Source organism: Xenopus tropicalis, chromosome 4, assembly GCF_000004195.4.
Source record: "Xenopus tropicalis strain Nigerian chromosome 4, UCB_Xtro_10.0, whole genome shotgun sequence".
Classification (NCBI taxonomy): domain Eukaryota; kingdom Metazoa; phylum Chordata; class Amphibia; order Anura; family Pipidae; genus Xenopus; species Xenopus tropicalis.
In genome coordinates, this window is record NC_030680.2 from 66,471,279 (window position 1) to 66,486,107 (window position 14,829).

Consider the following 14,829-nt stretch of genomic DNA (forward strand, 5'->3'; position numbering starts at 1 on the left):
AATACGGCCCCAATCCAAAGGAAAATCAATCCTGCCCTATCGACATCTGGTTGATTTGCGGCCAGATATCAGTCCAGTAGGCCCCATACGTGGGCAGATAAGCTCCCGAATGAGTCTGAAGAGCCCGACTTTGCATCTTAAATCTGCCTGTGTATAGCCACCTTTAGTAATAATTTGCAGAAAGAATGCTCAGGGTGCAAATCTAGTTGTAGCATATGTGCACCTGAATTTGCCTTTTCTCATTATAAATTAATGTGAAATAGCTCACCTACGAATCACTAGGTAATCCTATGTGCTGTGAGTTAATAATGCTGTATGTAAGGTGCAGGGATAATACAGAGGGGCTGCAGTGGCTAAATGAGCCGAAGTAGGAGGCAGGGGGATGGGAGTAAGGCTGTTGCTATCAGTTCTTCTGTTCCATCCTCCCATGATCTGGAAGCTGGTGGGAAAGTCCGAATGTGTTACTATTTTCTATCTGTTATCGTCCTTCCTTATCGGCCTGCTCTTGTCTGCATGCCTAGGCTCTGATACTCCAGGGTCTTTCACTTGGCAGCTTGGAATTTTCTTTCTTTCTCATTTAACCACCCCCTTTTTTTTAATTTACTGGATAAACGGGGAGTATTTCAGAAACGGTTTATTATTTCAGTGTTGAAAGAAGGTAATGTGGCTTTTAATTTGGGCGAACCGCACAGACAATCGCTTGGAATCCTTTTGTCCTTTGAACCGTGGCTGGCCCCTTTCTTTGTGCAATCTCTCCTTTCCCCTTCTTTAACCCACAGTTCACTGGGAAAATTGTGTTGTGCCATGATTGTCAACTTTAACTCACAAGTGACCATAAAGATGCTTCTACATTATATTAGGAGATAAAGTGGAACCTGCATATTCCCCTTACGAATGTAACATGCATCTATCCCCAGAGTATTGGTACAGGTATGGGACCTGTTATCCAGAATGCTCGGGACCTGGGGTTTTCCGGATAAGGGGTCTTTCCGTAATTTGGATCTCCATATGGATCTCCATACTATAAGTCTGCTAAAAATAATTTAAATATTGAATAAACCCAATAGGATTGTTTTGCATCCAATAAGGATTCATTATATCTTAGCTGGGATCAAGTACAAGGTACTTTTTTATTATTACAGAGAAAAAGGAAATCAATTTTAAAAATTAGAATTATTTGCTTATAATGGAGTCAATGGGAGATAGCCTTTCCGTAATTCGGAACTTTCTGGATAACGGGTTTCCAGATAGGTGATCCTATACCTGTACCTGTATTTATGTCAAGTTGCCCTTATGTTTCATCATCAACAAAACAATCAACTTGCATATTGCTGATTATTATAGCAAATAGCAAGTGTAGCTGTTACCAGCAGCATTCATTTCACAACAATTCACTACAAGTTTTTTGTAGTCAAAGTCCAACCTTATTTATCAAAACTGCACAAACATGTTGATGTTATATAAATAATGAATAATAATAGCTGTAATAATACAGTTTTGCAGTGTAGCTGGTCTTTCTTTCTGACTGGCACTGCCAGTAAGCCCTAGCCTTAACCTCTATACCTAGAAGAGCTGAGCGGTACAGGTGAGATCTGTAGCACACTGCAGTAAAAGTGTGCACTGAAGGCTTTGTACAGAATCTGGACAATAAAGTTCTTTAACAGTCTGCTTTGATGTACCTGTTATTCAGTCTTCCACTGGTCCAGAAGACCATTTACAGTTAACATGGTGTATTAAATGTATTATATAAGAGTTGCCCTTTATTTCCAGGAGCAGTCAGTTTGTCTGCCAGATTATTAATTACACTGTAAATGTTATTAGTATTAGTAATGATGATGATGATGTGTCTTTAACAATTCAAAATCTGGCAAGTTCATAGACATAATGCACACAGTGTATATACAAACAATATACAAAAAAACACAATTATTTTTTATTAGCAATATTTACTATTATAATGCGAGTTTATTTATACAAGGATAAATTTAAATCTAAATGTCTGATAATAGAGCTGATCTAGAAGGGGCTGTGAGAAAGTGATGAGCGGTGGGGGTTTTTGCCTGTTAGAATGCAATAATGCTAATAATTGTCGTTGTAGCATAATGGTTTGAGTTCTGCTGTAAGGGGATTTTTTCTCCCCCACATTTTGCTGGGCAGCCTAGTAATTCCGTTTTTAAAGCATGAAAAAAGGGAGTTGATGAAATTCCACTATCAGCGACAAACCAATATGCAAAATATCTCTCTGCAAATCAAATAGCTATTATGTTTTCATTTCCATTTCAGCGTATTTGCTTAATGAAGAATAGACAGATCAGTCTGTCTGAGGATGCCTGCGAGAGGTGATAAGTATGCCCGTCTCCCAGCTATCCCACAGAAGTGACTGCTTCAGACATAGCCCTTCTCCTTTCCCCCTCCTCCCCTAAACCTCCTGGCCTTGGCGTCTCATTTCACCCTAACAGCTGCAGTCGTGTTTGTTGTGAGCAGAACAGGCGCTTGGAAGCGTGGGCTAGTGAGTGGGGATCAGTATCCCATGCTGTGTCAGTGTTCTAAATATTACAGTGGCTGCATCATTATGGCAAATGATATATAATATATATATTTAAAAATGCTAATGCACACCAAGAAAGTTTCATCAAAGAAAGATACTTATTTTATTTAGATCTAAATAAAATAAGTATCTTTTTTATGAAACTTTCCTGGTGTACATCAGCATTTTTTACATATATATATTATATATATTTTTTTTTATATTATGTGCTAACATAATCCACAGCAATTTAAAAATACATAGAAATAGTAATCATTTCAGAAGTCCCTGCTCCGCACAGCTTACATCTAGGAGAACTGAAACAGAGAAAACCTCTCTACACTAGTAACTATTGTTTCCATTAATGATCTTGCCATACCCTTCCAATCAAATAAGGCTGATGGGACACAGAGCGGATTCTCAGCCTGCGGATAAACACACAATGAGAATCCACCCTACCTTTTAAAAAGCTGATTGTTGTGCCTGTGCCCAGAACTATTGGGTCAGCCTTAGTGCAGGCACATTAAGCAGAATTTGGTGAAAAACTACATACGTGAGCATTATAAGGTAATAAATAAAATAATACATTTTTTAAACAAAATAAAAAATGAAATACATTTTTTGAAGTTTGGGGGTGGATTCTCAGCTTGCGTTTATTGGCATGATGAGAATGCGTCCTGTTTAAAAACACATGTAATCCTATCTTGAAGGACACCATAGGCCATGATGAATGCAACAGTATTTTGTGACCATCCATGCAGTTGACTAAATTGCATACAATTAGCCTATACAACAAGGCAACATACATACCATACAAACCATACAGTTAGGCAACATAGAGGGCTGCTTATCAACTGTAAAAGAAACAGTCTTGTGATCTACTTAAAAGCATGAGGATTCAGATTAGTCAGATTACGGTATGTAGAAGTCACCTGTGAGTTTCAGTACCTCTATAAAAAATTTAACCTGCTGCTTTGTACCCTTGTACAGTTTCTTGACTCCTTGGTGGCTACCTCTTAACATTTTTTAAGGAGGAATACATAAAATTGTGTATTTAAAGGGATTTAGGTGCTCAGGACAGTAAGTCCAGGGGCAGTCAGCTAGGGAGGAATCCATATGCAATGCAAATTGGTGCTACAAAGATAAATGGTTTCATTCGGGCACTGGGATCCGATTCAGGATTTCAGAAGCAGGGTGTAAGACGTCAGCAGTAGCAGCCGACAAACACGAAGAAACAAAATGGGAAGAAATTTGGGTCACATATCACCATTTTTCTTTTTTAATCTTTTTGCTTCTGCCAGAAGACTAAATTCATTGCATTGATCTGGGGCCCAAGCGCCAAGCGTTTGATCTCAGATTATTATCAGCAGAGAATTTAAAGTTCTCTGAAAAGATCCTTTGTTTCCTACCCAGGGCTCTCACATTAACCTCCCAAGGCATTTTTTAAAACATACTGTTTTCTGGACAGGATTCCAAAAGGGGTGAGAAAATATTGCTTTATGTAACGGTGTTTAACCTCTTCTCTGCCTGCCAGATGATTGCAAGTTTCCTTATTTGAAAACCATTGTTTTCATTTCCCATAAATGTGTTTGATTTAGTCTGCTTTTGGGAACACTTAAAGTGATACTGACACTAAAAAACTACTCTTCAAAATATAAATATACATTAAAAATTGCTTATAGGTCAAGTAATTGCTTGAAGACTGTCCTTTCTCCACCTTTGTAGTTACTGCTGCACAAAAATGGCAGCCCCCTTTATTAAAGGAACATAGGGGTCAGATAGGTAATATATTAGGGCACAATTATAAAAACCATGCAAAGACAATTTTGTGATAGATGTAACAAAAGTTTAATTTCTAGTTTCAGTATCTCTTTAGGCATGGTGAAAAGAGAAGCCATGAAATAGTGGCCATACACTGACTAAAGATTTACTCTTTTGGCGACCTCAAACTTTACACAATACACCTACCTTGAAGTGGGGGATATCAAATTGATCCCTTGGGCCAAACAATCAAATTACATTGGCAGACCATTGTAGACCATTTGGGCGAAGGCCGCATCAGTAGGTTAATGTGATACTTGCCCCAGTGCCCAATCGACATTTTGCCAATTTTCGGCCAGATATCAGTCAGTTAGGCCTGTCTGAGGGACCCATACATGAGCCAGTAAGCTGCCATATTTTTTCAGTAGCAGCTTTTATCAGCCCATGTATGGCCGCCTTCAGTCTGTGGGTCACTATATATCAGGGATATGCAACCTACTGTCAAAGATTGACAGACAACATCAACCATCTTGCTGTCAAAGGATTCTGGAAGATGTAGTTTACCAGCTACTGATTCAATACAAGGTAGATATCCCTAGCATAAACAGACATCTTTTCCCTCTATGTTTTACTTAAAAAAAAGTAGCACTTAGTAGCAATTACAACTCGTTGATCTACAATGGGTAGTCCGCTCCACTGATGGACAATTGGTAATTGCACATTAGTTTTCAAGTTGATCAACTGACTAGCCCAAAGTCAGGTATTACATGGTTTGGCAACCTATGCGGATGGCCAATAGGTGAAGGTGTCAGTCTGTACAGAAATGAGAGGAAACCACATTAGCTCCCTTTCACTTCTAGGTATGCTGATGTCTCCAGTAGTGCCAGAATTAGAAAAACAGATATGGCTTCTTTTTCAAGTACTCTTTTTGGTAACCCTTCATAAATAGTACTCACATGTATATAGACAAATATTGCTAACAAGTATTTATTGCATGCTGTTTTCTACAGAGAATTCTGAATGAGGGAAAAAGTATTGCTTTATAGAGCAGTGCTGAACCTCTTCAAGCGCATTCAAATAATTGAAAATTAAAAAAAAAAAGACATTTCTCCTGCTCCCTTTGAATTCTAACAATGAATACCTATAGGAAATTTGAGCCCAGCGAGAAAAATATGTATCTCTTTATTATGTGTGTATGTATTTAGTTTCCATGCTTTGGTGCATTTAACGAGTTGGTAAAGGTTTTTATTGGTTTCTGAAGAGGTGTTTGTATGTGTTCCTGTGGAAGCAAAAAGCATCTTTATTTTGTGGGTAACCCTGTGTTTTATGACTTTGTGGATTCAAGACCCTATTTGAGGTCCAACATTTGTTTAGGGCCCCGTTTAACTTATATATATAAAAATATATATGAGAGCATTGCTTTATAATCCATTTACATATCATTTCTAAGATATCTAGGACAGCAGCAGATAAGTGTGTACACCCCAAGTGAGCACATCTCACTCTTTATTGCTTTTAAGCTGCCCATATACATTTTATAAGATTTTTAAAAGATTTTTTTTTAGTTATCGTAGCTCCAATCTTATCCTGAAACAATCGTTTAAAAGTATGATTTGTCCATCAATGAAAATGACCATTTGAAGCAATATTGTCTACTTGAAGCTAGGAAAACTACCTGCTTGGTCCTGCAAACAATTGTACAAAGTGGAAATTTACTTGCTAACACCTGCAATTTTTAAACCCGCCTGATTGTTTTTCTGACCAATGAAAAATCCCTAGATGTGAGATTGTACGGTGGCCATTAACCTTGCAATTATTCGACTAATTTGTCGGGTCGCACAGATATTGGTCCTTAGGAAGAAAAAAATCTCAAGGTGTATGGCCACCTTTATAGGCTGGGCTGTGAATATACACAGATTGACAAATATTGTGCTTTTTTGCCTTATCTTGCAGTGTTTTTTTTTCTTTTTTAACCAAAATTAACTGTTAATTATGCCATTGGTTATCAGATGGGAATCACAAAATGCCCATTTGATCTTCCTCAGTCCAGCTTCAGTTTCTCCTTCTTCACTAGGAAAACAGGCCAATGGATCATGTGATCAGAAAGCCGAGGGTTAACTTTATCAGACACCCAGAAGCCGTGCAGCCGTGAACGAAGAAATTAGCTTAACGACGTTAAATTTACAAGAGGAGAAAAGCGATTTGTTAGCTCCTGATTGTTTCTGAGCATTATCAGCAGCAACTTTAATTGTGCTGGAACTGAAATTAGCAGAATTAGAAAAATTGCCTGTGCCGGGTCTGCTGGTGCCTTTTGCCACGCTTATTGTTGTGTGCTATGTATAGATTATGGGGCCTTTGTTCTTTCTAAGTAAATATACATGCCTGCAGTCAGAGTGCCTCTGAGGTCTGCGGGAAGCTTTTTTTTTTTAATACCACAGAATAGTTTCTTTATGTAGTAGGGGGTATGACAGTAATATCACTTGGTTCTCTAAATGTGTTAGTTATATTTTACATCCCTACATCCAAAACATTGTTTGGCTTTACATTTTCATTTGTATATACATGTATGGGACCTATTATCCAGGGACCCAGTTACTTACTGTTTCCATAATTTGGATCTCCATGCCTTAAGTCTACTAAAATTATTTCACAATTAATTAAACCAAATAGGATTGTTTTGCCTCCAATAATTATTAGTTATATCTTAAATGGGATCAAGAACAATGTACTTTTTACAAAGTAAAAGGAAATTATTTTTTAAAAATTTGCATTTTTTTATTTAATGGACTCCGTGAGATGGCCTGCTTGTTATTCAGAGCTAATGGATCTCATACCTGTATATGTCTGTATGTAGTTGGAATACCATACTGCTTGTCCAAGACAATCATCAGACTGTTATGGCATCTGCTGATCACAAATGTATAGTGGTGCTTGCATTGCTGTTACATCCATCTTGATAGCTGTATTAAGCAAATACATGGGATATATTATTTGGAGACCCAGAAAAACAGGATTCTCATTTTTATCCTATTTAAGCAAACATTTTTTTCTTTAAAGAATTCATTTTAATCTACACTATAAAAAAGTGTGTTTTACTTGGTGGTAACTAAACTTCCTACATCCCTGTTGACTGCAGTACATGCATGTTTTTTTTTTAATTATTCAGTGTTTAGTAACCTTATAAAGATCTAAATTACGGAAAGACTGCTTGTCCGTAAGATTCTAGGTCTTACTCAATACATACTGACAAATCCAGCTCAGGATCAGTTAAAATGTTTTGCTTGTTTATAAGCCCCTGTATAATGTCTGATGAGCTCTTTTCCTAGTTAATGTGGATCAGTGTTATTTGAATATACCATGCAATCTGTAGTTGAGCTTTGTTTTGTCTTTTCTGTTCCTGTGGTCCTTATAGTTTACTTTTTGCCTTTGAAGGTTCCCTTGGTGACATGGAGGACACTGAAGACAAGCTTATAGACGAGTCCAATTGTTCTGACAAAGATGGAGCCTCCTCTGATCAGGATGGATCAGTGGATTGTGGTTCTTCTAGCCCTGCCAACAGTGATAGCAATGAAGGTAATTGTATAAGGTGTTTAGGTACTTAGTTTGCATACTGCTAAAATAATTTTCCCTTGAGGCTAGAAAACATGAGGAGAATACATATATTATATACAACTTAAGCAACATATACCGTACTGGAAAATCTGGGAGCCATAGCTCTTTTTTCTAAATTTTACACCTGCTACATAAATGTTTAGTGACTAGACAGAAGGTTTTATAATGTAAATCTATATGCAATGGTCTGTGGTTTTTAACCAAAAATAACTTGTCTAGGTTTGTCATTATTTCACTCTATTGGTAAAGATTTGATGTAAAATCCCCCTAGCCCTTTTGTCTTCTGTTTCCCCTACCTTTACATTGAAATATGAAAATAAAGAATATTTAAAAAAAAAAAAAAAAATCATGTAAGTGACTAGGTTGTATCAGACAATAAATACATGCATGTGTGATCACCTTTAGCAACTTGACCTGACTTGCAAGGAGTTGGCCAAGGAATGGAATCCTGGTTTTCCTGAATCATAGAGCCATTTCACTTTCCATTGTTATTAGAGTGTTGCAAAATGTTGGTGATTTTTTTAAGCTTAGTATTGGTTACACAGTTCCAAACTACTACTACTTTCATATTAAGAACTCAAAGGGCACACAAAGCCCTTAAGTCAAATTTGTGCAGTTGTTTAAGCTATATCATAGATCTGCTGTGCCAGTCTGCATGTACAAGAGATGTCTGACAGGACAGCTGTAAATCACCTTAGCTTACTCTGTACCTGCTTGTTATCGCTTTTAGGCTGGCCATGTTGACAACCATGCTCATACTTAGTGCAGCCTGAAGCAAGCCTATCACTATTTTTTATATCAAGGCAGACATGGGAACTGGCATGACTTCTGTAAAAGAAAAGCTGTTTGTTTTGTGAATAATAAGTCATATTTATCACATGTTTTGCTGTATTTACTTCTAGGAAACAGATGCAACTCTGTGACTCAGTCTTTGGACCAAGAAACTGAAGATGTGGCCTCAAAACCTTCCCTTGACGAGCTTGGTCAGGTCCTTACATCTCCCTGTCCTTCAGGTATCACGATACTCTGTTGCAAACCCTTTAGCTTATTTTGTGAGCTAGTGATTTAACTGCAAAATCTTCCCATGTACACAGCAGCATTAGAATCTTGTGTGATTCAGTGTGGCTCAAGCAGTTGTATCGCATGTAACCCTTGTGTCTGGTTTAATGTACCAAGATACAGAAGCCAATTTCCACAATGGAGAGCAGAAGGGATGAGATTCTACAGTTAATAAAATAAATTGGAACTGAGCATCAAATAGACTATATTAAGCTAGTGACAGCAGTTTCACTTCTACTGAGTTAATTATAGATTAAAAAGCTTGTTAGCTATCTCTCATGTGAAAAATACAGCCCAATTTGTTTCCAAAGGAATTATAGCCTAATTATCCATCCTTTGTAGAAAGAGTTAAAAGGAAACTTATAAGAACGAATGGCAGTTTATTTTTTTAAATACTTCGTAATATATATGTGCATGCTGTTATGCATAGGACACCATATTTATCCGTGTATTGTTAGGCTTTGCTTTAAGTGGGAACTGGTATTAGAGCAAATGCTTAAAGGAGAAGGAAAGGCAAAGTCACTTGGGGGTGCCAAAATGTTAGGCACCCCCAAGTGACTTTAATCTCCTACCTTTTACCCCGGGCTGGTGCCCCTGTTCAGACAGAACAGCACCAGCCCGGGGTACCTGCAGCGCTTCCTCCTTCCTGTATCTCTGCGTGCGCATGCGCAGTAGAGTGAAAAGCCGAACTTTAACAGAGAAGTCAGCTTTTCACTCTACTGCGCATGCGCCTGTCCTTAGTCGTTCCAAAAAAGGAAGCCGGAAGGAGGAAGTGCTCGCTACAGGTACCCCGGGCTGGTGCTGTTTTCTCCTAACAGGGGCACCAGCCCGGGGTACAAGGTAAGCAATTAGTCACTTGGGGGTGCCTAACATTTTGGCACCCCCAAGTGACTTTGCCTTTTCCTTGCCCTTCAAAAGTCGAAAGAAAATATAATTCTCTGCAACTTTCTAATACAGATTGAATAAACATTTACAGTGGTTTGCAAGTTATTTGTAAATGCAATAGCTATCGAAAGTGGTATCCATCTGGCTGTTAATACTATGCACTGTGCTATTGATGTAGCAGAAAACAGATTAATAAACCTGGAAAAGAACTTTCTTTTGCTATATTCAAGAGTCACAAACAACTGTGAGTGCAAAAACACCTTTCTCTTAAGGTGGACATACACATGCAGATTTTAGTGTGCGATTCAGGTCTTTCAGACTGATTTTGCATCTTATCTGCCCATGTATTAGCATCCCCAACGGGCCTATCTGACCCACATTTGGGCGTAGGGCCAAACGATTGAATAGCCCAATATTGCCCACCTTAGGTGGACATATCGAGACCTCGTTTGTCAACCTTGCCATCGCAATGTTTATGGCGACCTTTACATTTGCAAATAACTTAATATTGGAAAGTTTCATAGAATTAGGTTTTCTTTTATCATGGTAAAAATAGTTTTTAGGAAGCCCCTTTACGAAAACATGAGTAAAGTATTCTATATGGAAGTCTTTTTTGTGATCACATTATTTATGATCTTGATTTTATTCTAAAACCAGAAGTGCATGATTTAATTGTTATTTAATTAGAATTGTTTATGTTAGTATTTATTACGTTTTTTTTTTTTACATTTTAAAGACCCGCTGTCTGATCTGATTTACAGTGAGAAGGGATAATAAAGTAGATAATGACCCCCCCCCCTTTTTCCATCTTTGAGAATGAACTATTCAGATACAAAGCTGGGAAAGAGTGTGACTAATGATTCCCACTAGAGAAATTACACAAAAGGGGCAGGGGACTGTAGTTCTTATTTGCATATTTGCATGACAGGACATTCCCTATTGTTTTCAACAATAGTTAACTCATAGTAAAAAGATATCTCTATGTCAGAAAATGGCTGGTCGTGTTGGTGGGCCAAGCACGAACCAAACTAACCAAGATTTAGCTTTTTTTTGTATTTGCCGGCAGTCAAGGGGCCGCCCAACAGCACGCCTCAACCATCGACCTTTGTTTTCCAGTGTTGTTTCATTATCGCACAGCCCAAAGTGCTAAAACCCTCATTGTTGATATTTACTGGGCCTAAAGTAGGAAACGAACGGGGTGGTGACACTGAACTCCTATTGATCTGATGATAATCATGCTCCCGCGGCTGCTATTAATAATTCTGACGTTGGCATTTATGGGTTGTATCGATCTGTGCTGTTTCGGTTATCGTTGCAGGACGGTAGGCAAACATGCACTTTGTGCACTAATCAGCAGCACTGTCATATGCAGATAGCCTTATCACTCCATCTTTAACCGCAGTTAATGGGGAAAATTATTATCAGCCAGTTGCTAGGAATAAGCAAAGTGGAAAGCTGTGGCCTGACACCTTGTTAACCTTTGCAGTGCTACAGGGAACCGAGGTAACATTTTTGAGGGGCAGAATTAACCATCAGAATGCCAGAGTAGACTCTGACATTGTTTGGGGATTTTTTTATATCTTAACCAGGAATTGCAAGCTATTTTGGCAGCATAACTGGATTCTGAGAGTTAGAGTTCTGCAGCAGCTGGAGGTCTAAACAAATCGTGTCAATCCTGGATTGTAAAATCTCTTGGGCAAGACACCTTATGACTTTTAAATTAGATGAGTCAAATTGTCACTGACTGCATTCCTTTCAGACAGAAAGGAATACATGTCCCGGATGCTACATAACATACCTCGGGTGCTCGGTAAAGGGTTCCAATAGTATAAAAAAGACCATCAACTCCGGGATTTCTTGTGAAAAATGAAAACATATATTCAAAGTAGCATAAACAGCTGACGTAACGTTTCGGTCCCTGAGAAAGGTCCCAATGGGGACCGAAACGTTACATCGGCTGTTTATGCTACTTTGAATATATGTTCGATGAGGGATCCACACTCACAGGACTTATGTGTATGATACATAATTTTTTATTCAAAGAAATAAAAAAATTTGTTTCACATATACATAATGTTATATGTATACCTATACATAATTATATATATAATATAAGAAGTGTGTTTTGTACTGTAAACCACCTTGGTTTTCAAAGGACCTTCATACACTTTTCCAACATGACTCTTTCAGGGCTTAATATGCAGGGTTAGTTTCCTAATAGAAGTGATAGAAGTGAGAAGTCTATACCATTTGTTTCTTCTGCCTTTCAGGGTTATTATAAATGTTAGGTCTTTGGCTTTGTGAGCAGCCTGAGAATCCACCTATGCAGTATCTACTGTTGCTGAATGTACAACTCAGGCTTAAGATGTTTCTCTGTGCTTATCCCTCAACCTCCATATGGCTGGGTTACATAAAGGAGAAAAATATATTTTCTGATAATGGAGCCAGGGGATAAAGTTATACACTACACCCATAATAATATGGTATGTATTTACATAGAAGGATTTAAATGAATTATTTAAATTCAATTATCCCTTAATGTTAATCCCATTAAAGCAATGCATTATCTTTTGGTGTATCTCTGCAGAGGTTTTTATAACTATATATAAGTATATATTTAACACCGCATTGTTTTCCATCTCTTTTTTTTATTAGAGGGAGAGTTAGCAGAAAATGAAGAAAACACTCCGGTGCCTAGAAGCCCATCCAGTACTAAAGATGTTGAAGAACCACAAATATGGAATGGGCCAGGTATGTTCAGACCATGAATTACAAAATAGTATGTGAGATAGACACGCAAGGAAACAGAATGGGCTGTTGCAGGACTGACACAGAACTTTATAAAACATTATTATTATAATTATTATATTTATAAACAATATTATATACATCATTTTCCCATCCATTAGGTGCAAATACCTGGCATCAGATGCCCTTACATAATGGCTACAAGTTGAATATGCCAGCAGTTCAGTCAGGTACAGATCTTTGCATACAATACAGGAGGTACAGACGTTTCACCTGTCAACAGAGGAAGCAGGAAAAGACTGTTCTTTGCTTGTGTTTTTCCTGATACACCTTGCCCTCTTTTATTAAACGAGTCCTTATAGGCTAAAAAAAAAACTGAACAAATTGTATGTTTTTGGGATGAAAATGAGCAAAACTAGGCCACATATATCTGATTATCTGTAGACTTTGTACTAAGAACAAGCCCTTGGGCAGCTGTATTAATATACTGAACCAGCAGTCTCCTTGAAGATGTTAACACTGCAACTGCTGGTGTATCTTTATAAGTTTCATCCATACTGCCAATGTACAATAATGATCCTTCTGCAATTTCTTATACCCTAATGTACGTGGAGGGATGCAGTTACTAAATAACACTGGAATGTGCTGGAATTTTATGAGATAGCATAAACAGGAAGTAAACTGTAAGATAGGAAATAGGTGGCACGTACGCATAGAGATGCAGAATACACACTGTAAATATGTTCTCATTCATTTTGGTAGGTTGGGGATTAAAAAATGCTCTTGCTATAAACTTATAATTAGTCATCCACTTTTGTATTGTGTATAAACCATATGTGTAAAATTACTGAGACAGACCCTTAAGCCAGACATTTGCATGCATTTACCATTCTCAAAGTATTTCCCTTGTCAACCATAGTATACCATGCTGTACATGAGAGAGCGTTTTGTTTTAGTGTTGGGCAGAAAGGGCATTTGTTCGGTCCCCTTGGAAAGAAAATCATAACTAACAGTAAAAGGACTCACTATTTTGTTTTGTGTGTTAGGTAACAAAGACTATTTTAGGGTGTTGGTAATTGCAGTTCACTAATTAGGAGATTGCTGGTTTGATATCCCTTAATAACTGGTTCCCAGTTTCTCTTGCGCTTACTCCATAAAGTGTTTCTAACCCATTTTTTTCCTATAGTGCAGTTAGACAGATTTTAATAACTATTTCTGCCTTAAGTGACTTGTGTTTGCCAAAAAATTGGAGTTAATTTCCCTTTGTGGCGAACAGGGAAAATTTGGGTCTTACTGACTTATCAGGAAGTATAGGAAGTCAACTACACACAACTACTAGTGTTACTCAGCTACTTAGTCAAGCCCATGTCTGGGAAGGAGACCTATTGAGGCTTAACCAGTGGATGGCTGTATCCTAGCTGGGATTCTAGACAAAATATTTTTAGTTTGCTGTACATCCCTATGCTCCATACGTTATTGAGGATTAAATACCCAGTGGGTGATCCATGAGAATACTGACCTAAGCTGTATAGGCTGCATGTGTTCAGTAAGAAACACATGATAGTTAGAGCCTGTCAGTGCCATATTAATTGCATTGAGTACTGCCCATACTAGTCTGCTGTTGTTAATCTGCTCTAGTGTATAGTAGCCTAGTTTGTCTGTAAAGGCTCTGGCACACGGGGAGATTAGTCGCCCGCGACAAATCTCCCTGTTCGCGGGCGACTAATCTCCCCGGATTGCCATCCCACCGGCGAAAATGTAAGTCGCCGGTGGGATGGCACATGCTGCACAGGTGAATTCGGCAAATCAGCGAAAATGCCTTGCGAGGCAACTTTGTCGATTTGCCAAAATCGCCTGCGCAGCGTGTGCCATCCCACCGGCGACTTACATTTCCTCCGGTGGAATGGTAGTTCGGGGAGATTAGTCGCCCGTGACAAGGGAGATTTGTCGCGGGCGACTAATCTCCCCGTGTGCCAGAGCCCTTTTAAGGGAAAGGAACTTAACCCATCTTCTACCATTAGCCAGTCTGAATAGATTAGAGTAGCCCACCAGTTAGCAAATATTACACATTCAAATGTAAGCTATATAATGATTTGTAAAAAAAAGAAACTTCTAAATGATATTACCCCTAGTAATAGGGGTAATATCTGACTTTTATTAGTAAACTAAGTAAAAGAATCCATGTAAAAAAATTTCTTTGGCAAGAAAGTTTTTTTTGTGTAACATGAGCAATGAAC

The 14,829-nt window shown here is 38.1% G+C and overlaps 1 protein-coding gene across 2 annotated transcripts in view; it reads left to right on the forward strand.

Annotated features, from left to right (window-relative positions):
* The window catches only part of zfpm1 (zinc finger protein, FOG family member 1), an 86,524-nt gene that overhangs the window by 35,865 nt on the left and 35,830 nt on the right, over window positions 1-14,829 (forward strand). For both annotated transcript variants that reach the window (XM_004913612.4, XM_002936100.5), the window contains exons 2-4: window positions 7,721-7,861; window positions 8,803-8,913; window positions 12,500-12,595. In XM_004913612.4, coding sequence (XP_004913669.2) covers window positions 7,721-7,861; window positions 8,803-8,913; window positions 12,500-12,595 — 348 coding nt within the window. The remainder of the gene's footprint in view (window positions 1-7,720; window positions 7,862-8,802; window positions 8,914-12,499; window positions 12,596-14,829) is intronic.